The sequence below is a fragment of the Diadema antillarum genome, unplaced genomic scaffold (genome assembly GCF_040938485.1).
Source record: "Diadema antillarum isolate AM-2024a unplaced genomic scaffold, OU_Dant_1.0 seq00000403_RagTag, whole genome shotgun sequence".
In the NCBI taxonomy this organism is placed as follows: Eukaryota; Metazoa; Echinodermata; class Echinoidea; order Diadematoida; family Diadematidae; genus Diadema; species Diadema antillarum.
This window is the reverse complement of record NW_027271393.1, coordinates 861704-887530: the sequence shown is the minus strand read 5'-3', so window position 1 is coordinate 887530 and position 25827 is coordinate 861704. Positions and strand designations below refer to the sequence as shown.

Sequence of the window (25827 nt, the reverse complement as noted above, 5' to 3'; positions counted from 1 at the left end):
TGCATGTTTGTGTGTTTGTGTGTGTGAACGAGGAAGTTTCTGCAGTCTTTATTGCTTTTTTTTTAGCTATATATTATCGTTGTCTTCCCAAGTGTTATTCTACTCAATTATATGGAGCAGTTGTACAAATAGGTCTCTGGTTACCGTCTGATATTGGGAAACCCCCTCCCCTGTGACACATTTTGCACTTTTAAAGGAAATGAAACCCAAATATACATCTGGATCGAGTGAATGCAGCAATATTAGTAGGACACATCAGTGAAAGTTTGAGGAAAATCAGACATTCTGGCAAAAAGTAATGATTTTTTAAAAGCTTTGGTGCAGCGATCACTGTATAAGAAGATTACCAGAATACAGTTTGTGACATCACATAATACGAAGAACAATATGGTAAAGAAAATATTTTAAAAATTAACATATTTCCACTTTTCAGCATAATGAAAAGAGCACTTGACTTTTTTCTTTTAGAAAACAGAGGAAATAATGTGACCCTTGTAATAAAATACCGATGTGTCAGTAGCAAGTTGAGGGAATGTGTGCTTTTCATACAGAATGAAATTTTGTTGAATTTTCTTTATTTTTTTTTATATCATTCTTTATATGTGAAGTCACAAAGTGCAGCAGTACCAGGGTAGTCTTCTCATCCAGCGATGGCTGCACTGAAACTTTTCCTAAAGCTTTCACTGATGAATGTGTTTTACTTATATTGCTGCATTCACTCAATCCACGTGTGTACTTTAAAGCGAGGAATGTTCGCATGCATTTTAATTTTGCAAATTTCACAAGAGCTAAGATTCCCGAAATTAAAATGCAGGCGAAGGCTCTTGTGTACACTATATGCACTGAATGCCAGAGGCACTTCATGAAAATTTCATGCCGTGGAAAAAGGCTGTCGGCTCCAATTTGTAAAAATTTCATGCCGCTAAAATATCATGTTTTACAGTATTTAGATATTTGGATTTTATCTGCCTTTAAGGGAAGAGTAATGTCATATGATCTTGACTGGCTGTCAGGGCCTGCAAGACCAACAAGACACAGAATTTGATCTCAACATTGTTGGAGTAGAGAAGTTCCTTGTATGTCATTAAAAAGAAAAAGAGGATCCAAAGGGGTAACATGATATTCAATATGAGTAAATGTGCCCCAAAGAATTTTTTAAAAAGCAGGAAAATGAATATAATTGAATGAATGTCGCAACTGATTGACAAAACAACTCAATGCAAGAAATCATTAATGTGAATGAATAAATGTCTTGAATACTGAAACGACACTGACAGAAACTTGTACGTTTTGACAGACTCTACCTAACATTGCGCAACTGTCAAATTAAAATGTCATTCATAGATTCTATCGTTCATTTATTCTACTCTGTATACATATATGTTGGTGTTTGCATGTATGTGATCATTCATTCATGTATTCATTCATTTATTTATCTTTCTGGCACTGCAATCAAATCACTAGAATATAGATGACTTTATGAACATCGAAGAAAAAAAATCATGTATTTTGAATTATAGAATGATTCAGGCTAAATGAGCTTTATATCATGACCAAGAGTGACCTGAGCAACAATTCATGTGATCCACTTTGCCAGTGACTTGCTCCTGTCCCCAGGATTGAAATAGAATTCACCATTGAGGAAAAAGTTTTCTTTACTGTTTGAGGGCAGTCATGTCAAAGAAGTAGATATTTGCAAGTTAGCGCCAGACAAAAAACAAATAAAACAAAAACAAAAACAAAACTAGAAACAAAGTCAATCCCCACCCTCCTGAATATAAGTGAAAGAAAGTTTTGACAGTTTAAAATCTTTCCAGAGTAGTGTAACCGGTCTAACACAATTTGCTGTTCGGGTCTCTCTTTATATCAAAGGACTGTGACATCTCATAGATTATAAACCTCTGTTGCTACTTGCACAAAATGACGACCCCCCCCCCCCCCCCCCCCCTTAAAAAAAGGGATTTTGACTGCTTCTTTCGTGACTGATAGATGAGACTGTATGTGATAAGTACATAATGTCGAGCTCATAACTACTCCCAGAGTTTCATGTTACTTAATTTGTTGTCACAATGCTGGTCATGATATTGTATGACGATAATGATATTCCTAATGCTTGTTAGATTTCATTGCTGTTGCGAGCTCTAAGTTTGCTTCTGGTCGATGTGACAGGACCCTCCTTTAAAAGTTTGGTCGTTGTCCAGGAAAAGGCAATATTGGCTTCCACCTTTTCTGGACGCTTTCCTCCCCATGTTTTTTTGCCAAGTTGACAATTCTTCTGCGGCACCATAGCTTAGTTCCCCAAATCTGTGTATGTGTGTGCCTCCACCTCCCCCTTCCTTTTGTGACTGTATTTATGTGCAACTTGAGCATCCTTTTCTGCTGTGAATTACCAGATGAACATTTGACTTCTTGATAGTGATTTGTCCATAGCAGAAATTAAAAACTTCAGAAAGGAGACCTCCAGATGATTTTTTCAGGCTTTTACATTTGAACAACTATAAATTAGTTATACTGAGTGCAGAGTTTCAGAATTCATAGTGATTGGGATGAGGAATAAGAATGTTTTCAAAATTTATAACAAATTGCAATGAACAAGGATGATGACATGGCAGCCTCGCCATAAGAATGCATGAGTTGGGGCTCAAGGAAGCAGAATAAAAGAGGAAGGCATGCATAGATTCTACACAGGTGAAATTGTTAAGCAAGCAGTATTGTAATGAAATTACACTGCTACATTTCTGAAATATGTGACTCTCCATGACCCCGTTTACAGTGAGTGAAAGGGCCGGCCGAACCCGGCCTTCTTTTCACTGTAAACGCGCAAAAGGCCAAATGCGGTACCAAAATCGGCTGCGCATTTGGCCAAGCTCTGGAGGTAGTCTCGGCCGCGGCTCAGCCGCAGCCGAGCCCGGCCTTTTCTCACTGTAAACGCAAACTTGGCCAAATGCGGTACCAAATTGTGACTGGCGCGTTCCCAATAATAGTCGTTTGTTTACAAGCAGAGCCCCACTATGACAAAATATTGAAAGGTTTGAATTAAAAGCCCGGGCCGAGCCCAGCACTGTAAACGGACAAAATTGCGCGGCCGAGTACCGCAATTGAGGCCGCGGCTCGGCCCGGCCCTGCACTGTAAACGGGGTCTCAGTCATCAACACTGTTCAGTGTAATTTGTTCAAGATTTTTCAGAGTATTGGTTTCTCTGCTCAAGGACCACACAAATTCCACAAATCTATACATAGAGCTGTCGATTTATGTACTACATGATGTGAAATTGTGAAAATCGTCTGGAATGCCCCTTTAAAGATAATAAAAAGTTTTGGTACCTCAAAAGTTTCCCTGAATTTCCTTATCTTGATTTGTGTTTCACGTTAAAGTACGTTGTCTGTGAGATGGATGATGGATGATGATGGATTTGAAATTTGTGCGCATGGGATGTTTTCGCATGCACTGGCTGTAGTATTCAGTGTATGGTAGCTCTTCCAAGGTCCTCTCGACCGAGTCACATTCAGTCATCAATTCGAACAGAAAGGGACTATAGGCAGAACCAAACGTTGCCCGAGCCCGTTTTCAATATTTCACCTTAATTGGTAAGTCTTCAAATTGAAGAATTTTTGGGATTTTAAGTTGACATTTATCCTGCGATACTAAATCTGTCATGATCCTGAATGCTACAATGCGAAGCCCGATTACGCTATGCGTATGGGACTGCTGGTCGCTATGCGTATAGGGCTGCTGGTCGCAGTTAATTGCATGATTACTAAGACATGAGAGCACTTTGGGGCGAGTAAGTCTCACAGTGTTAGTTATATGAAAGGTACTTTAACCTGAAACACAAACTAAGACAAGGAAATTCAAGGACACTTTTGACGTACCAAAACTTTTTATTATCTTTAAGTTTTGTTTTGTAAAGGCTGCCTGGTGAGTTGTTGTGAAACTCGTATTGCATATTATAGTCTGTGATATTTCAATATCAGGTATTCTTGGATTCCAGCCTGTAGAGCTGGTGAATGCTCAGTGCCAGTCAATCTACTCTTGTGAACTCTAGCTAATATGTAAATTTTGATCTTTTCAAAGACACTGATATTATCCTTTGTACAGTTCTTTTTTTTTTTTCCTTTTTGAAAACATTGAATATTGTGCAAATGCTGACATTGTGCAACTATGGGTTGCTGTTAGAGAAACCCCCATACAGGAAGCTGTTTTAAAACTGATGAACAATTACAGAAGGGCCACTGCTTTTCTGTTGTTCATCTGTATAATCAGCTGGGCAATTCCACGGTAACTGACTTTACGCGTAAGGATTTTCATAAAATTGTTTATGTTGTAGTTTTGTGAATGAAAGCACCTGGGGCTTGTAATTAGCATTGATGAATGAGTTCATGAGAATGAAGAAATAGGTGGAAAGTTTTTCTCTCAAACTGCATTTCTTATCACATAACAAGTGAAAATGTGTCGGTAACTGACGTTACAGAAAAAGGACATGGGAAATTATGGTGTATATTTAAATGGAAATATCTCATGTCCCTGACTTCTAAACTTTATGTGTTTGATATGGCAATAAACCTAGGTTCTTAGGAACAGGTGTGCAAAATAATGTGCACTTTTGATATTTCCTTTTAGCACTATGCCAATTTCAGTGAAGGCATGACGGTAACTGACGTTACATAACTGACGTTACGCTTACATTTGCCATAGGGTTTACACATGGAAAATCATGATTAGGAATAGTTTTGTGATATTTTATAATTCTGACCTTTCAGAGTGATTTGTTTGATATGGAATCATACCTTGGTTCATCAATTACAAATACCCAAATGAAATGAAACATAAGTCCATTTTCTTTATGTTTTATGAAAACTTAAAGGTAAACATGTCAGTAACTGACGTTACGTAACTGACGTTACGTAACTGACGTTACACATACTTTTGCTATGAGGTTTACAAGAACTAATTTATTTAACAGGTTATTATACTGCTGCAGTGTACCAGTAACAATCCCAGGCATTTACTTAGCAACAAATTAAAACAAAATCTAAAGACAAAAATGGGGATGGGCCCTTAGAGGGCAAGCTCCCCCCCCCCCCCCCCCCATGCCAAAGCACAGTTGAGCAAAAATAATGTAAATGCACCAGAGGATATTTCTTGACATTTGTCTTAAGGTTGAATGCTTATTCAACAGTTATGATTACACAGAGCCATTTAGATTCAGCAGTTCCAAGTAGAAATATTGACATAACTAAGGGTTTTTTCTTTTTTGGTTGTTGTTGTTGTTGTTGTTTTTTTTTTTTTGATGAACAGGAAAGTTTCTATCTAGAGTACCCCACCCATAATGCCCTCCAGTACTACACAAAACACAGATGTTTTTGTGAGTGAAAAAAAATATATCTTTCAGGTCATGGGGACAAAACACATACAAATGAAAATATTCATAAATATGTATGAAATCTACTGTGATATATTCTTTCTTCTTTTCTTTATTTTACTCCTTCTCCCTCAAGGCATTGTTAGGGCCACAAATAAATAAATGATCTCCATTATCAATAATGATTTAAATGAATAGTGTTACACTTTTGATATTATTTCTGTGAAGAAGAACCATGCTTTCCTGGTCAAAAGGGCATTACTGTATCTGTTTATTCCTTGCTTGAAGGAATGTAATTGTTTTTCTTTTCCTTTTCACTGGTATATCAAGGCTTGCAAATACATGCCAGATACCAAGAAATGAGACTTTTTATAAAGTAATCAACAAATCTGAAGTTTTTTATTTTACCCTAGAATCACCTCTCACTTTGAGCAACATCAGTGTTAAATGTTGAGCAACATCAGTGTTAGTTTCAAACAGTAATGACAGTACATGTCTTATGTCAGGCCTGCTTATCTACTTTGTATGTATACCATTTCAAGATGTGCCATATGAACTGAACCACACATTTAAGTGCAAGCGAAGAAATATATCTGTTCCTGCATTTGCCTTGAGGTAGAAACTCCACTAAGCTTCCAGAAAAAAAGAAAAATGCTTGCAAAAGTAGTCATTAGTAAAGATTATAAAACTGTTGGTATACAGCTGTACACAAGCTTTTTGATAGAAAAAGGTGGTTACCATGCAACCACATCATTGATTAGGCCTACAAATTTGGTAGCTTTATCATCCCGTAGGACAGTGAGTACTGTATAGTAATTTGAGTGCATTACATATTGCATGTGGTAAACCTAAACTTCCAGATGATTTAACCTTAAACTTGTGCTGAACCGAAAATCAAAAGCTCAAGCCCCCGCCCCAACCAAAAAAAATATGATAAATAAATAAATAAGATAAAGTGAAAAAAAAATTTATCCATGGACATACAGTGTACCATGGTGATGACATCATTCCCTATCAAAGGGATTGCTGCTCTTTGTTGATAACCTTTGACTTCCCAGATGTACTGAAATGGCCTAAAGTCAAAAAATTTGCCTAAGTTATAATTACTGTCATGGTAACTGACGTTACATACTGGTAATATGACGTTTCGGTAACTGACGTTACACATTTTGATGTGTTCATTTGACTCTCCAGTATGCCAAGTATCCTTATTTTCTGGTATTGAAAGGAAGGCATATGGGCATACATTAGAAATCCTAAGTTACATCATACAGCTCACTTTCTTTGATAAATAATGTTAAAAATTCCTTGTTTTTGGTAACTGACGTTACATCCATCATTGTCAAACTAATTAAAAGTTTTTATAAAATTCTTAAAAGCAACAAGCTTTTTCTTTTTATCATGTGGTAAAAGACTTGTCTGGTAACTGCATGCATATAAAAGATTGTTGTTTAGAGTACTAGTAAAGTGGATATACAGAGGGTAAATTATGTGACAATACACTCTTTCTTACCATTGAGTTATAGGCATATTTTGGCAGCCATTTTGAAAATCAAAATGGCCGCTTTTATTGAAAAACATAATGATTCTTAAAACTTCAACTCAAGTATTGTCTGAAAATGTATGGTGTTTGAAACAAATATCATTTTGAATTTTCGGCATCTGTGTCCTACATACCGTGGAATTGCCCAGCTGTGTGTATTTAAGTCCCCCTCCCATAACCTGTATCAGCACTGGCAACTTTGTCACATAAAGACATTATGATAAAAGTGGTAATTTTCACGGTGTTGAAAATTTTTGCCTTTCGTGCATCCAGAGACTAGCACGAAAATAAAAATATTGGAATATTCTTGCTTGCTATATGTTCAAGTATTTCACGTCTTGATTCCATGGAATTAAAAACATGCAAAACTCATCTTATTGGGCCAAGCGTGAAAAATTACACAAAAATATCCACTTTTACAGTTATGGTATTTTAAAGAGGTCATTCCCAAGAAGGTTACAGTAATGTTCGATGAACCCTCTTAATTGTAGCTTCAGTAACTGTATGTGTGTTGATGTTGAAAGCATTGAAAGGGGGGGCATTGAAGGGGAAGAGAGAACATAAAGATAAAACAGCATATGAGTCATGTTCACAAGATCAGCGATTGAAGTGAAGTTTCTTGTTTCCTGGAGACACGCCAGCACATGCATTATTTTGCCTCAAACTACAAGTACATGCTCTGTCCATTCCACTCTGGTGCATGGCAATACAGAGCTCTATACCCACTCAGTACAATATCAGCGTGCAAAATTATCATGAACGTTAAAACCGCATACCTCTTAGGAGCTTCTCATGCGGAAGCAATTCATAAAACTGACATGCTGTATCTGACTTCTTTTTGTTTTTGTATTGCCACTCATTCATCTTATCAATTTTGATATCAATAGTAATGTCAACGGGGCAGACACTCTTTTGAATGAGAGGAAGCATCGTCATTGTTTGTGCCATTGGCAGGGGGTGTGTTTCCATTTCATCCATTTGTTATTGTGTCAACTATTTTAAGTTTCACAACCTTTCAGCTTGGTTGCTATAAAATACGAACAGAAAGAAGATTCATGATGAGGTCATACCACAGCGGACAGCACTTATACTTTTAGCAGTTTTACGATGACAGCGTTCTATTTTTACATGGAGGAAAAAGCATTCACATGAAAAGAATGAAACGAGTACATTTGATTAATTTGATACACAAGCTGCAGCAGGTATAATTAGCAGCCAAATATCAGACATGATGTGATGGTTCTGAACTTCCTTGTTGGTTTCCATTGCAACGCCTTCGACTGTGCTGAGATAGACTTGATCGATCTGATTACCCTGTTTAGTTCTGATTTTACTCTGAATGACATCGTCAGGCTAAATGACACTGGTTTGCTTTGAAACAATTACGTTTCTTTATTTAACTCTGCGGCAATTCATGTGATATGTGTGGCAAGTCATGTGATATGTTATAATTTAGGAAATGTTTATCTTTTGAGTGCAAACCTTCGGATAAATATGTACTTATGACAGGACTGGTAAATGATAATGGTATAGAACACATGAGAGAGTATGAGAGAGAAAAAAAAATCAATATCCGATGACTTTTTATTTTCTTGCTTGTGCATATTTGTTGTATAAGCAACATTGCAAATTTTTTGGGCTGACAGATATGCATGAAATTGATACCTTGAGAAAAAAAAAATTGCCTACTGTGACACATATGTGTTGTGTATCATCAGTAGGGTGAGAAACTGGTAACTTTTTCCTCAAAAAAGTGATTATACATGTACATGTACTTCTCTCTCATTCTGTCAATCGTGGTTCTCAACTGCAAATTCAACCACTTGTGAAATTTTCATCCGATATGCAAAATATGTGGGAGTATATGGTGCTAACTGTAATTATCATAAGTTCTGACACTGAGACAAATGCCAAAGCCAGTTGCAGCACTACTGTAAAACCAGAAATGTTCACATGCATTTCAATTTCGCAAATTTCATGAGAGCCATGATTTGTGAAATTGATATGCATGCAAAAATTCTTGTCTACACTAGTTACTAGAGTGTATGCCTTGAATGCCAGTGGCAATTTTTGAAAATTGCATGCAGCAAAAAAGGTGGTTGGCTTCAACTGCAAAAATTTCATGCCAGACAAACATCTTGCTTTAAAGTATACATAATTTTACAAACATTCTAGGTATATTCATGTAGTGCATGTAAACAAACACTCATGTATGTGTACCCTTTTTTTTTCCCCCTGTCCATTACTGCAGACTATTAAATCATTCATTGCAAGGCAATAAAGGGAGTTGCCATGTTGTTTGACAGGCTGGGTATCCATACAGGGAATGAGGCAAATGACTTCTGTTGTGGGAAATGATCTTGTAATGTTTGATTGTTGGGGTGTAAAATTCTATTGGGGGATATTTTGTGAAGGTTTCCATTCCACGTCCCCCCCCCCCCCCCCCTCCTCGCTGGCAATATTAAACCTGTATGGGAGGGGCATTTGGTAGTCTCTTTGTGCTTGTAGTCAACAGGTACACAGATCATAAACCTGAATCTACTGCTCTGTATGATGTCTCGTTTGTAAAGACATTACCAGAATGTCATGTGTAATTAAAAAACAAAACTGTTAATGTTGTTTGACAAAATGTCCTCTTTATACACCAGCAGAAATTCATATGGTTTATTCTGTGTATATTTATATAATTATCTATTATCATTATCTATTGTTATTGTTATCATTGTTATTATTATTATTATTATTATTATTATTATTATTATTATTATTATTATTATTATTATTATCATTATCATCATCATCATCCTCATCATTATTGTTATTATTTGCAGTTTTTTCATTTGTTTATCTGTGGAGGATATTTCTGTATGTTACATGCTTGCTTTTTGTCAATTTGTCAAGCTAACTTTCCTCATTAGATAATAAGATGGTAGATAAAAGAAGACAGTATTGAGCTGGATAAATCAGTCTCTAATCATATAGGTTCTTCACAGTGGTTTTGTGGTTTATATAAACATGTTACATATTTGCTGAAAAGTATAAATGGTTGAAATGTTGGAGAGATTATTTTATCAGTAGACAGTCTCTGTATGGAGGTATCATTTTATGAAATATCAATACTATGTTGCTGCAGTAACAAATTTGTTACATTTTTTTTGAGGGTGGAAGGAATTATTTTTTGAACTTTTATAAAGCTTTCAACCTTATGTCATATGTACAGATAGAATGGAAGAGTTCAATTGTAGAATATTTTCCTAAGTGATGATACTGTATTTATTGCATTTTTATTAAAGCATGATATCTTTGATACATTTTTAAAGTAATATTTCATCTTTTACAGTGTATTGCACATCACAAATCTAGTTATGTGTTATGTCATTTTATTGCATTTCATATCATTCATATGATTTTATGTAATGTTTGATTATGTCTCATTTGATTAGACTTTGTTTCACCTTGTTTTACTGAATTGTATTGTGTTGTATCGTATTGTATTTCACAGGCAAGGAATGTCAATCGCATGGGCTTTGGCTCTGAACTCGTGAGCAAGACGGCTCACGACGCCATACTGCGACTCAACGACCAGGAGCTGCGCCTCTTGGACACATTAAAGGTAAAAGCAGTCTTCTCTGCCACCCTCTGTCACTGAGCCAGGGGGACATGGTATGAAAGAATTAATGATTATGAGGACAGTAGTGATGGTGATGATGATGATGATGATGATGGTGGTGGTGGTGATGATGATGATGATGGTGATGATGGTGATGATGATGATGATGATGGTGGTGGTGATGATGATGATGATGGTGATGATGGTGATGATGGTGATGATGATGATGATGATGATAGGAGAAGGAGGAGGAAGAGGAAGGGGAAGTGGTGAAGGAAGATGGGAGAGGGAGAGGAAGAAGGAAAAGAAGAGATAGAAGGAGATGGAAGATAAAGAAAGGTAGAAATAAGAGGAGGAAGAGAGAAGGAGGAGGAGAAAAAGAAGGGGAAATAGGAGAGGGAGAAAGAAGGATAAAGAGGAGGGAAGAGGAAGAAGAGAAGGAGAATGAGAGAAGTAGGAGGAAAAAGAAGATGTATAGGAAGAGGAGGAAGAGAAGGAGAAGGATGAAGAAGAAGGAATGAGAAAGGGAGGAGGGGAGGGAGGGAAAGGGAAGATGGAAAAGAAGAAGAAGGAGAAAGAAGAAGTACGGGAGGAGGAGATGAAATAGAATGAGAGGGAGAAGGGAGAAGAGGAAGGGGAGGGGAGAGGAGAAGGGGGAGAAGAAAAAGGAGAAAGAGAAGGAGGAGGAAGCAGAGGTAGAGGAAGAAGAGGAGGAGGAAAAGGAGAAGGAGAAGGATAAAGAAGAGGAGGAGGGGAGTGAGTATAGAGGAAAAGGGAGGAGAAGGAGGAAACATATGAGGTAGATGAGGAGGTGGAAAATAGAAGGAGATGGTGATCGAAGGATAAGGATGAGGAAGAGAAGAGGAAGAGGGAGGGAAAGAGAAAAGGAGAAATAGAATGAAGAGGAAGAAGAGATGGAGGAAATAGAGGAGGAAGAGAAGAAGCAGGAGAAGGGGGAGGAGGGAAGGGAGGAGAGGGAGAGAGAGAAGAAAAGAAGAAGAAGAAGAAGAAGGAAATACCTTGATACACAGTGGACTTTTAATAGAATGGCTGACTTCATTTCAATTGTCATACTTTTCAATTTCACCTCCTACAGCGTGTTGTACAGCATAGAATGAAGGCAGACAAAGAGTATGCCACAGCACTGCAGGGCATCAGCAATCTTGCCGGGAGATTCGACACAGATGCCCAACTCTCACACAACCAAAGTCCACTCTTGAAGGTGAGAGTAAAATTGGAATAGTCTCTTGGTGTGTAGTCCGTTTAATTGACCCCCAGTTACATCCTGGCCAACTTTCCTCAAGTGGCTAATCAATCATACTTATCCCCCTTGGGAGATGGTCGTGTTTGACAATGAGTGAATCAGCCTTGCCCAAGTTATGAAGTCTTGATCAAAACTGAAACATCTGTATACCAATGTGAGAATACTGTACGAGCTGAAGTTTTCGCGCACAGATATTTTCACGAATTGCTACTTGGAGGACTTTTTTGCGTGTTGTTAATATCGCGGTTGCAAGGGTCTAACTGAACTTTGTTATTCGTGCGTTGATATTTTTGCGTGTTGTTATTTTCGCGGTTCAAAGACGATTCGCGAAATTTGCAAAAATAAAACCACTGCGAAAATTTCTGCTCGTACAGTATATAGATACACACCCTCACACGGACTCCTTCGACTTCTACAAGTTTGTTTTCACAGAAGATTGCAATAGTCTCTTCTCCCTTTTGATTTCTGCTCAACTCAACACATGTACAGCATGCTAAGAATTTTTTATTTCAACTTGGGATTGATGTCCAACAATGGTGTCAACAAAATAAGTAGCTTGTTTTGAGAAGTGTATTTGTATGTTTGTTTGTATTTTTGTTCTCACTCCAGGTATGTTTTCAATCCATTCATAGCCGTTGTCTCCACATTGACAGAAATTTCCAAACTTGTGGAGTCAACAAGCGAACTTTTAAGCTGTATGTTTTCTTAGCATTTTTATAGCTTGTCATATTTTTCCCCTTTATGGTTTGCTCCTTGGCAATACCATAGTAACGCTGACAGAATTGCATGTAGCATGCTGTGAGAAACTTCCCGACGAGTCTGTCATCGAATTTGCTGCGCTTGGGAAATTTGGAATGTGCGTTGTCGTCGTGGGTTGAATTTCATGGTCTTCATAACTACCCAGGTGGTCTACTGAGATATGAATTTCAATTAAGCCATGAAGTCCCAGAAAATCATATTTCTGTTGTTTGGAGTTGTATTCTTTTTATCATTTTTTCATATTTGAATGAATATTTGTAAAAATGAACTTTATTCTGATCTTTATAAATAAATTTCAAATTTGACAGTTTAAGTGTTCCTTAAGGTATAATCAATTTTTTCTTCCATTTCATACCCTTATTTGGTCATATATCAATTTTTTGTCCGTCGAAGAATTATTAACTGCTTTTAAATTGCTGAGTTTGTAACTGATCCTTGAATTGGCAATGCCTATCACAATATTAACCAATGATTTTGATCATGCAAACCCGAGTGGCAGGTAACAGTGCGGTGTGCGTACAGTAAGGCCAGTGGCACTGTCTTGTATGAAAAGGGTGATGACACGTTCATTAGTATTTAGTGCAGAATGCTGAGAGAAATTGAAGTTGCATTCTTCAAAGTTAATGGCTCTCTAGCCACATTCACACACAGGAGTTAATAGTTTTTGCATTGTGATGCAAAAATTGATTTTATTTGTCACCATTATTTTACTCATGCTGTACATGGCATTTTTCTTTTTTCATGGGTGTGTGTGAATGCAGCTAATGTTAGGAATTTTGAGTAGAAAGTTTTGTCAAACCTGTACTTTTGAACAAATTGTATGTCTTGATCCTTGCTTTTTGCTTCAAATTAGTGATAGGATGTGTGGTTGGAAAGTAGACAATTGTAGATTAATTGAAAAGATTATGATGATGGTCATCACACGCACTCTAAAGCAGATCACTTAAGGATCATAACAGTTTTCTCTTACGGATGCACAGTCATTTTTGATAGGAACTAAGCAGCTCTAAATCCAGATACAGTGAATGTGATGCAGAATTATAAAATGTCATTCAGTATTTGCCAAACCTTTGTAACTCATGGGAATGTAGCATTTGTATCCCAGTCATCAAGTTGGGTCCGTTTGATCATGGACTTCTGAAAGGTCTTTTGCATTCATCCACTTTCAAGTTCACCATTTACCATTGCATTGGATGACTAGTGAGCAGTTTGCATGCTTCTGATGTGTATGTCTGTGCTTTGTTTGCCGTACCCAGGCGTGGAATAACCTCATCGAGGAGACGGACCGAATATGCAAGCTGATTCGCAGCAATGCGGAGGAGGTGCAGGGGCTCCTGGAGAAGTTGGGGCTGCTGATACGTGACAAGCAAGACACCAAACGACAGTACATGCATGAACGAAGCAGAATAGATACGGAGTACATGAAGGTAACAAAAAATTCCTCACTTCCATCCTTTTAATGTGGCTTGAAACACTATTCTGCAGCGCTGAAACTGCAAAAATTCATATCTTCTGAATGGATTTTCCTACTTTTTTCAAACTTTCACTGGTGTTCTACTAATATTGCTGCATTTACTTAATCCACATGTATACAGTATGAAGGTAGACATAGCAAATTTTTAACTGTGACCATCATGAGTTTGCCTGTGCAGTGACACAGTTGTTGCTTGACACTTTCACCTAATATCCACCTTTCTGCTGCCATCTCTCTGTGAAACCTGAGATCACAACTATTGAAAAGAATTTATAGTGATATGTTGTGTAGGTATGAATTACATAGATTTGGTCCAGCATCATCCCCTGAAATCATTCAAGCTCACAGGCTTTATCATTTGATGCTGTAGTTGAATCCAACAACTACCAGCAACCAAGCGCAGCAAACTTCTAGGACCTGTCAGCCTTCCCGTGTGTGTAGATAGAAAGTGAGAGCACACTTTGATACAACGTGATCCCCAAGCTATCAATCCTATATCTGAATTCTGCCCTGCAGGCTAAGAGAGAGGTGGAAGAGAATCTAAGTACTTACAAGAGATCAGCGAAAGAGGCCAAGGAAAGCAAGGCGAAATACGAGGACCAACTGCAGAGGGGTGAGTAACACTCTTGAATACAAATAGTGAATGGTCACGAGTGTGAAGGTACAAGATTTTGCGCCAGGTGAAAGATAGAGGCGCTCTATTCAAAGTTACGAGCTGAGCGGAATAGCGCACCTCATATTTTACTGAGCGCAAAATCTTGTTCCACTGCACGAGTAAAGACCAAACACTAGTTTCTTATGCAACACTGTGGATGTCAACAGATATGGTCCACACTGAGTTTTTTATTTGATACAAAAATGACAACTATTTTTCGTGAAAGTCGAGTAGGTGGCACAGTGCCATCAGTCGTATGTGAAAGCGATCAGTCAAAGTTGTTGATGCTCTTAAAAATGAGTTTCTGAAACTAAGCTTGCAACTGATTTAGTGCACAAAGTTATGTTTATTATGATGTCAGAGGTATGCATTGGTGCAAAAAACTATGAGTTGAGAATGAGTTTAACACAGGAGTCGATGTACATTGGTGACATCAGCCTTGCGCTATCCATTTTTGCTAAAAACTTGCACTCCTCAACAGCGACATTGTGCAACGATACTTTTAAGTGCATGTCACATGATGAGCGATCAACCAATAGAATAGCTAGAATGTTTTTAGGTGTTGTATAATTCCAAGTAAATATGTAGGATGCAGAGGCTTGAGTTTATACTCTGTAAGAATTGGAAGCAGGAGGTAACTTTCAAACAGTTTAAATCTATGTGTGTCATGGTGTAAACCCCTATGTGCCATATTATTCTGAGACTGTAATGCATGATTGATTTGAGAAAACATTCTCTTTTTTTCAAAGCCGTGTAACTTTTAATCAAAACATTTAGGCTAGCAATGCAGTACAGCAAAGTGGGAGAGAATTGCAAGCTTTGTTGGGCTGTAAATTTATGAGAAAACTATGGATATGATGTTTTGAATGTACTGTGAAGTTAGCAAGTTGTCGACTGATGAGTTGGAGGTGCAAATGTCTAACAAAAAGAGTTAAACCAAGATCCTTAGCCAAGTAGGTTTTAAGTACTGTTTTCAGGGTTAATCAGCCCGTCCAGATCTGCAGATTCACGAAATATGCCCATGCGTCATATGTTTTATAAAGTGGGTACATGAAGATACTGAAATTTAGATTTTGAATATCTTGGCTCCTTGCGATATTTGCAAAAATTTCATGCCCACAAAAATTTCTAGTTTTACAGTGTATGATATACATGATATTACTGTTACTCCGTCCGCCAGGCAAGGGTGTAAAGGACATTGACCGGGCCAAGGAGAAGTACAAGAAGAGTGTGATCAAGATGCACAAGGCCCACAATGAATACGTGCTGTCGCTGCGGGCCGCCGTTCTCCACCAAGAGCACTACCGCAACCACATCCTACCACGCCTCCTGGAATGCCTCCAACAGACACAGGAGAGCCAGATAGCCCAGATGTGAGTGGAGTCCCGTCCGTCTGTCTGTCTGTCTGTCTGTCTGTCTCTGTGTCTGTCAGTCTGTATGTCAGCCTGTGTGTCAGTCTGTCTTACTTTCTGGCTGTCAGTCCATTTTTCTATATATGTCATTTTCATTTCATTTTATTTCGCAAAATATAAAACAATATATAACTTACAAGTCATTAAACAAAGAAACAAATCCATGCCAGGACTTGTAAGAAGCTATTATGTGCTTGTAGCTGGAGCCCTCGAACAAACAAGGTAAAATACATTCAATCAACAAGTGTTTTCTTTCTTTTTTTTTGTCCATCCATCCATCAGTTTGTACGGCTGTGTATCTGTCTATTTGTCTTGGTCTGTGTGTTCATCTGTGTGTTTGTCTGTCTACTCGTCTGTCCATCTGAATCTGTCTCTCTGTCTATCCATCTGTCTATCTATTCATCTGTCTGTCTATCTGTCTCTCTGTGTCTGTCTCCCTGTCTATATATCTATTTATTTATTTGTTTATTTATTTATTCATTTATATGTCCATCTGTCTGTCTGTCTGTCAGTGTCTGTCACCCTGTTTATTTATCTATCTATTCATCTATCTATCTATCTATCTGTCTGTCTATGTCTTTCTCCCTGTCTATCTGTCTATCTATCTATCTATCCGTCTATCTATTCATCTGTCTGTCTATCTGTCTCTCTGTGTCTGTCTCCCTGTCTATCTATCTATTTATTTATTTGTTTATTTATTTATTTATCTATTGATCTATCTGTCTGTCTGTCTGTCAGTGTCTGTCACCGTGTTTATTTATCTATCCATCTATCTATCTATCTATCTATACATCTATGTATCTATCTATCTATCTGTCTGTCTATGTCTTTCTCCCTGTCTATCTATCTATCTATCTATCTATCTATCTATCTATCTTTCTTTCTTTCTTTCTTTCTCTTTGTCTGTCTGTGTCTGTCTCCCTGTCTGTTTATCTATCTATATCTGTGGACGCGCGCTTAGCAGGCTGCCGTCTTCTGAATCGCTCTCCTAAAACATTGGCCTTTGAGCAATATTTCGGAAGAAAGACTGTATCATTTATGTATCAGTGTGTTTATTGAACTTCTGTGACCCTGCTGGACTTTGTTGAGAAACATTCGTCTATGAGTTTTCATGGAACCAGGCATTTCCTTCAACTTGGCTTTCCTATACTTGAACTGAAGTCGGCCATTTACTCGGTTACATACATCCCTATACAAGTAAGTGTGTACCATTCACTTTCATGCTGTGCGAACAAGCTGAATGAGAATCCTTTGATAGAAGAATGAACTTGAGTGGACATAAAAGGAGTGGACAATGACCGTGACGATTGCACACAAGCTATGCGATGCTCTGCTCATTTACCTTCTTGTGTGTCTACACTGCGTTGACTGTGGTGTTAAACAATATGGCTGCCCCCATACCCCGGATCAGAGCTTCCGTATATCTATGACTCGCAAGGGATATCTGAAAGTTCCACTACGATATTATTCAAACTCAGACGCTACTTTTAATCCTCCACTCATTTGTTGCGGTGATGTGCATCCCAGCCCTGGTCCCTCTACTTCAACCATTGATACAGGTTGTAGGATTGAAAGAAGCACTCGCTACCAACAAAGTCTGCACTACACCAGCAGTCAGCTCAAAACCATTGGCTCTGTACAGATCACAGATGTTGCTCCTTCTATTTTAGACAGAATCAAATTCTTGGGCCTACAACGTAAAAAACCAACCCATCGTGGCTGCCGTGCTGGTAGACGTAAGCTGAAACACTATTGCCACCTGATTCAAACTATCATTCGCCCTAACAGGTCAATTTGCTCAATTCGCCAACCTCGAGGAAATTCCACCAATCTCATCAAAATATCGACGACTCGGGACAAAAAGAAAAATGTCACAAGGTTGCCTTCCGTATACCTGTGTAACGCCCGTTCTGTCAATAACAAATTCGACGAACTGTCTGCAATAATTCTTGACCATGATGTTGACATCTGTGCCGTTACGGAAACGTGGTTCAAACATGACATGCCCCTAGAGCACGTATCCATCCCCGGATATACCATTGCCTCAAAAGCAAGGACCAATCGTTCTGGTGGAGGAGTGGCACTTTATATTAAACACGATCTTCATCCCTTGCAGCCGGAGGACGTGTCAGTTCCTGACAACCTTGAGGTTGTATGGATTCGGGTTCGTCCGAATCGTCTGCCCCGAGAAGTCTCATGCATCTTCTGCGCAGTTGTCTATTACCCTCAGCCGGACAACCTGTTAGCCACCCAACTTTTAGACCATCTTCAGTCTACCATCGATCTATTGACAACGAAACATCCAGATGCCGGCTTCATCGTACTTGGTGATTTCAATCGACTCAATCTGCAACCTTTACTCCTTGACAACCGCTTCAAACAGGTCGTAGATAACCCAACGAGAGGAGATCGCACATTGGACAAAATAATAAGTAACATCAGCAACTTGTACAACAGTGTGCAACTTCAATCGCCTGTAGGGCTTTCCGATCATGCTGCTTTGTTATGGATGCCGAAAGGCCCCCAGGTGAGATCTAACGCAACAAAGACTGTCTTCAATAGACCGATGCCAACAAGCGCAATATGTTCCTTCGGCCGATGGATTAGCTCATACGATTGGCCAGAAGTTTTTCTGAGTAATGACGTCAATGATCAGTGCACCGCTTTTTATGACAGGCTGCTTGAAACAATCAACACGCATTTCCCTCTTCGTAAAATCAATGTGCATCCTCGCGACAAACCATGGATAACGTGTGAAATCAAATCATTGATTCACCGTCGGCAAGCTGCCTTCCTTCTAAACCACGATGATGACTGGAAACGTTTGCGCAACCGAGTGAAGAGAATGATCACGACTGCAAAGTCTGATTACTACTCCACTCGCGTACAACGGCTGAAAAGATCCAATCCAGCTGCTTGGTATCGACAGATTCGTATCATGACAGGAGGAAGGCGGGATGAACCTTTGATCTCAATTCCTGGACTGGATTCTGACGATACCGGATTGATCGCCAGTGCCATAAATGATCACTTCGTGTCTGTAACAGAATCGTTCGACCCACTGACTTCAGAGCATCTTCCTGCGTTTCTACCGGCGTGTGAACGGTGTCCTGATATCTATCCCTGGGATGTTCAGAAAGCCCTTTCGAGAATTAAAAGAAACGTTGCTGGCGGCCCGGATAATATTTCCTCCCGATTTCTACGTGAATTTTCTTATGAATTATCTACACCACTTGCACACATAATAAATACATCTATCCAGGAAGGTGTTGTGCCGAACGTTTGGAAACGCGCAATTGTGATCCCCGTTCCGAAAACGTCTCCCCCGTCCCTCGAGAAACTCCGTCCAGTTTCCCTCACTGACCACATTGCCAAGGTTGCAGAAGGTTTTGTAGCGAAATGGGTGATGAGCGATATGGCACCCAACTTGGACCCCATGCAATTTGGCAACAGAAAGAGCCTGTCAACTTCACACTGCATCATCAATGTGCTGCACAACATCTATGTTAATGCTGAGAAATCAAAATCATCGTCTACCCTAGTGGTCACCGATTTCACAAAGGCCTTTGACCGGATAGACCACACAACAGCAATAACGAAGCTCGTCCAGATGGGAGTCCGCCCGTGCATAATACCATGGATTGCAAGCTTTCTTTCTGGACGTCAGCAATGTGTGCGCTACAGAGGATCCTTGTCTGACTGGGCATCTCTCAATGCAGGTGTCCCCCAAGGAACGCGTTTGGGCCCTATCATATTCCTTTCTATGATAAATGACGCAAAGCCACTACTACCCATTCGGTCCTACAAGTATGTTGATGATATGACGCTGGTGGAATGCCGCTCTGGGAATGACCAATCTGAGATGCAAGCGGCTGTCTCGTATTTGGCAAATTGGTCGGATGCTAACATGATGAAATTAAACCCTATGAAATGCACGACAATGGAAGTTAACTTCATGAGAAACACGCCACCATTGTTACCCGTATTACTAGGAGATCATCAGCTCGAGTCTGTTAAAACCATCAAACTTCTCGGAATTCTCATCCAAAGCGACCTCAAATGGGAGTCCCACATTAATGACATGTTGAAACGTGCCAATAGGAAGCTCCATATGCTCCGAGTCCTAAAGCGCCATTGTTTACCATCCCGCGATATGTTGACCATTTATGAAGGTTACATTCGCCCAGTGCTTGAATATGGAACCCCTGTGTGGCACAGCGGTATTACGCAGAAGCAATCTGAAAACATCGAAAAGATACAAAAAAGAGCCCTCCGCATCATCTTCGGTTGCCAGTACAGTACTTACTGTGACATGCTCGCCCAGTTAGGCATGATCACCCTGCAGGAAAGGAGAAAGATGTTGTGTTTGAATTTCATACAAAAAACTCTGAACAATACTGATCAATTCAAGAATTATTTACCTCAGAAACCAAGAAATGAAAGACTTTTAAGACATTCTCAAAAAATACCTGACTTTTTCTGTAGAACAAACAGAATGAAGAATAGCCCCCTTCCTTTTTTAATTCGTTTGTATAATACTCAATAGAATATGTGATTTATGGATTGTCACTCTCACACCAGCCTCAGCCTCTCTCTCTCTCTCTCTCTCTCTCCCTCTTTCTTTTTTTAATGGGTAGATGTGCTACATTTCTTTCTGTATCCGGTTTTCAGCCATTTACACTCATCAGCCCATTTGCAACATGATTGCGATTAATCGCCGTTTCTTGCAAATTCACCATGGAAGCATGTTATTGGGTTCTTTTGACTAATATTATTCATCAGGGGTCTTTCAGACAATTATTTCAGTGCCCTGGCTTTATTCAACCTCTGCAGAGAAGAAAGCCCACACCACTTTGTACACTGAACAACAAACCACCAGCATAAAAAAAACGAAGAGAAATCAAACTGAGCTAATGCCTCTTAGAAAATAACAGACGCCATATTAATGCCGAATAGGGGAGTTTATACGCCATAATTGATGTATGTGTAGATATTTCCCCTTTTTATTTGATTGTACCGTTCGTAGAGGACACTAGCAAAAGTAGTATGCCAGCGCCTTTTTTTCCATATATGGGTAAAGCCTGTTTGAGTTTATCTCAATTTTTTGTTTCACCTGTCATAATTTTGTAGTCCTAAACAGACTTTCTGATTTCATTTTGATCGCCACGTCACGTTCCTCTGTTCGGTGTCATGTGAAATATGAAATTTTGTATTTTGAATAATCTTTTTGATATGAATTTAGTGTTTTGTATAATAGTAGTATACTTTCTGATGAATGTAAAGTCTGAGTTTTTGATTGAGGTTTTGTAATAGATAGTAAGGGAATACGAAGAGGTTGAAGTAGGGAAAGTGAAGAAGAGGATGGTAAAGTTTATAAGGCGGGGGGAAAGAGAAGAAGAAGATGAGTAGATGAAAAAAAAAACAAAGTTGGGGTTAGTCAGGTCATTTGTATGAACAATAGAGATTATTTAAGAAAATGAGATAACAACTGATTTTATTTTCATATGTGTAAGATCTGAAAGTTTTTTAAGTGTTTTGATATGAATATGATTATATATAATATATCTTTTTGACAGAGAAGAATATAATCGATGTTTTACTGATAGTTATATCGCCCATACACTCTGTGTTTTGTTATTCAAGTTCAGCCTTTTGCAGGCACGCCGAAACTTTCTCTTTTTGATATAACACTCAACTTTGTTACAAATCGCATGTGGATTCATTATTGTTAAGGTTGGTTTTTTTTTTTCTTTCTCTCTTTGTAATGATGTGTTTGATTATGGGCCCTCCATTCATTCATTTATTTCTGATTTCATCTCATTTTTTTTTTTCATTTGCCAGAATTTTTTAGTCTTAAGCAGATTTTTTTAGATCAGTTTAATTACCATATTATGTTCCTCTGTCCTGTGTTATGTGAAATAAGAAATTTTTTATAGTTTGAATAATTTTACTGATAGGAAACCAGTGTTTTACATAATACACTGCAATAGTATATTTTTGATGAATGTATATTGATTTTTTTTTTTTTAGTAGAGACTAAAGGGTATTTTGATTTTTAATGATGAAAAGTAATAATGTGTGATTATGATAAGGATAATTTCAGGGAATAAGAAGACGCTGAAGGAGTGAAAGTGAAGACGAGGATGGTAAAGTTTATAAGGAGGGGTAAAAGAGAAGATGGGTTAAAAGAAGATGAGTAGATGAAAAGAAAGTTGTTTTTTTTAGTAAGGTTATCTATCAAACAAAAGAGATTATTTATGCAAATAAGAACAGAGATGTGAATAATTGTATTTTTTGTTTGTTGATGGTAAAGGTCAATTTTATTGTGCAATAGTTAATATTTCTAATGTATGTTTGTATATTTGAATGTATTCATGATGATCTTTGTAAAATGTCCGCAATTCAGCCTCCTGGCTGCAAGAGATGTTATTTAATAAATACCTTTCAATCAATCAATCATCAATCTATCTGTCTATTTATTTATGTATTTATTTATGTATTTATTTATTTATTTATTTATGTATTTATTTATTTATCTCTCTATCTATTATTCTATCTATCTATCTGTCTGTGTCTATCTCCCTATCTATTTATCTATGTATGTCTGTCCAATTGTCAGTCCATTTATCTGTCTGTCTGTCTTTCAATATGTTTGTCTCTCTCAATATCTTATAGTTTTTCTTTTGATTCCTCTCATCTCAGATTTTGCATCGATTCATTTGTGCAACAAGCATTCAGAAAATATTTATAGTATGTATAAATGCAAGAAAAATTTTTTTTTCTCACCTGTACTTTATTTTTCTGCGATTTCGTGGGAGATTGGAAGCCATGGATTTAGCTGCATGTCTCTCTGAATTCATTTGTGTATTTTTATTTGTCTCTTTTGGTTTTATGAAGGAAACAAATCTTGGTGGAGCACTGCAACCTGATCAACACAGCATCGGGGAAGTTCCAGTCACACTACAAGGCCATCATGCAGAAAATGGTGGAGATCAGACCAGACAAAGAATACGTCCAATTCGTAGAAAACTACAGGTTTGCTGCTGTTTTCTCTGTCTCTCCCCTTGCCCTTTGACCTTTGCCCTTTGCCATTCAAGTAGATGGGGCCATTTGATCATCTTCCCAGTTTGTGTCCATTACTCAAAATCTCGCTTCCTCACACGATTATCTGAAGAACTGTAAAGAGTACAGACTATAAAAGTGCAATGAAAGTGATTTTTTTTTTTTTTTTTAGATAAAAATGTTCATATTCATTTCAGATACACAGTATTTGCTGTGTGGAATCTTTCAAAGGCAAATATTATTCTTGGTTCATATTACTTTGACCATGTGTAATTTGTATGCTTCTTCGAACACCTCTGTCATTTGAGATAGCTCAAGATATGATACCTAACTGCTGTCAACACATCATCTATAAAGGTACTTGCAATGTTTGGATTTTGATTCATCCATACATGAGCCTTTTTTTTTTTTCCAGCCAGTATTCGGATGAGATAATGATACTTTTTAAGGCAACCATTACCACTGGTGTCTCATCTTGTAAATCGACCCACCAGGATGGAGCCGCTCCCCATGGACACCTACCAGTTTGACGGCTCACCACTGGAGGAGTTCCCCGACGACCTCAAAGAAGACACAATAGTACTCGACACACTCACCATTGAAGCGATACAGCATTCGTAAGTGGGCTTTTTGTTGTTGTTGTTGTTGTTGTTGTTTGTTTATATGCGATGAGTGTGTGATTCTAAGCTACATTCATGGATTTGCTCTGACATATATTTTACTCATGAAGAATTGTCTGATGTGAACATTTCCTAAAGCACAAAAAATTTACCTTTGCTCTTCTATGCAGCATTAAAGTAGAAAAATACAGACACAGATATCATAGACATACATTTTGTACCTGACTTCCCTGTAAAAGCGATGGTGTAGTTTTGGTTTAGATGGGGCTTCAGATTCTTATTCATTTATTAATTTTTTATTTGGTGAGATAATGAGAAACTGCTTGAAAAATATGAAATCGCGTATAATTCTAAAAGGAAATCAAAATTTATTTGATGAAAATCAATTCTGGAATGGCTGAAAAGTAGTCCAAATAAAAGTTAGGGCCCACCTTTTATTAGGACCATTTTGTTTTGGGATATCTCAGCTACTTCAAAACAGATTTTCATCAAATACACCATACATGTATATAGTATAATTATGAAAGAGTGTACAATTCTCAGAGAAATCCAAAGTTAATTTGATGAAAATCGGTTTTGATATGGCTGAGATATCCAATAACAAAGGTGTCATAATAAAAGGTGGGACCCACCTTTATTTGAATGCCTTTATTGATATCAACTATCTGTCTGTTTCTTTGTTTGTTTGTTTTTTCATGCAGAGCAATAGCATTAAAGCATCTATTGAATTATGCATTTTAGCCTTTGACTAGCATTTACAACTTCGGGAGAAAAAAAAATATGTATACTTAGATTCCAACAGATGTTTAAATTAAAGATGATTTTTCCCTGAAGATGCAAGTGTAATATTCCAGTTGAGGGATCCTGTAATTTCACAAGAGAATTAGTGTTAAACATCCTAGGTGAATGAATCAATGTATTCTGCACCCTTGCGGGATTTCTAGGTGGTACCACAAATCACAAGATTGTAGTGTTTGCTGATGTCTAAATAGATCTGTGATTGTTGTCGACTTTCTTCCCAATATTTGTGTATGTCTCCACGTTGGCAAGGAAGTGTTTCCTTAACGAGTGTCTGTTTCTGTAACAGCGGTAGCCGATGCTACGTGAGTGCCATCAATCAGGGTAAAAAGTTGAATGTTTCTCTGTTGGCATGTCACGTTGTCCAGCCAGTGGCTTGTCAGTGTGGAGTGTCTGTGCCATCGTCTGTAGTGATGCACCTATGTTTCCGCGTTGCTGTGGCATTATAGTGTGATTTTTTTACATGCCCCAATGCTGCCATGATATATTTGCTGACATTTATAGAGACATTGTTTAAAGATGTTTTCAGTGTGGAAAAATCTGAGCTGTATGGTCCTTAAATGCTCCTTATAAGTCTCGAAAAGTCAAGAAAACTGAAAAATAAGGTGCTTTTTAAGAAGAATATAAGATATTTCATTCAAATTAATGAATTCTTGAGCTGTTTTTATAGCACCTGATTGACAAATTGTCCTACACTAACTTAATATTAATGTAGGGCAGTTTGACACTCAGTTGCAATTAGAAATTTCATGTCTTTGAAAATGAAAACTTCAACATCATAATACTTCTCACAAAAACTTTGACATCACAATTACTTCTCATCTAAACTTTGAAGTCTACAAATGTTTTGAAGTGTTTAACTTTCTGTTTCTTGAATTGTCAGTCAAGCATCTGATTTTGTTATGTGGTTGAAGTCAGTCCGAGCTTGTGATTATTATTCCAGCCTCATATAATCAATGTATCTGTGATGTTCATATACTAGACTTTGTTGTGCCGTGGTTTCCCATACCTGACGTGTAGTGCCACAGGTATAAGATGAAAAAATGTTCTCAAGCATGCGTTCTTACTGGTGTAGATGATGATGTATCAGTGATGTCACATCAATGAGATCCAGCCTGTTTGTATGAGTGTGATTATGTACCTTGTATGTGCCGATCAGTCCAGAAAAGAACAGTCATTGATAATAGCACTCAAGCCGTACACTGCGGCGACCATGTCAACTTAATAATTCAGAGCAGCTTTATGGTAGTGTTGTCTTGTGGCAAACT

At 38.0% G+C, this 25827-nt stretch overlaps 1 protein-coding gene across 1 annotated transcript in view; it reads left to right on the top strand.

Annotated features, from left to right (window-relative positions):
* The window catches only part of LOC139732189 (tyrosine-protein kinase Fer-like), an 85096-nt gene that overhangs the window by 32590 nt on the left and 26679 nt on the right, over positions 1-25827 (top strand). Inside the window, exons 4-10 of the mRNA XM_071643063.1 lie at positions 10408-10518; positions 11612-11737; positions 13795-13965; positions 14529-14625; positions 15848-16040; positions 22977-23114; positions 23636-23758. Of these exons, the coding sequence (XP_071499164.1) occupies positions 10408-10518; positions 11612-11737; positions 13795-13965; positions 14529-14625; positions 15848-16040; positions 22977-23114; positions 23636-23758 (959 nt within the window). The remainder of the gene's footprint in view (positions 1-10407; positions 10519-11611; positions 11738-13794; positions 13966-14528; positions 14626-15847; positions 16041-22976; positions 23115-23635; positions 23759-25827) is intronic.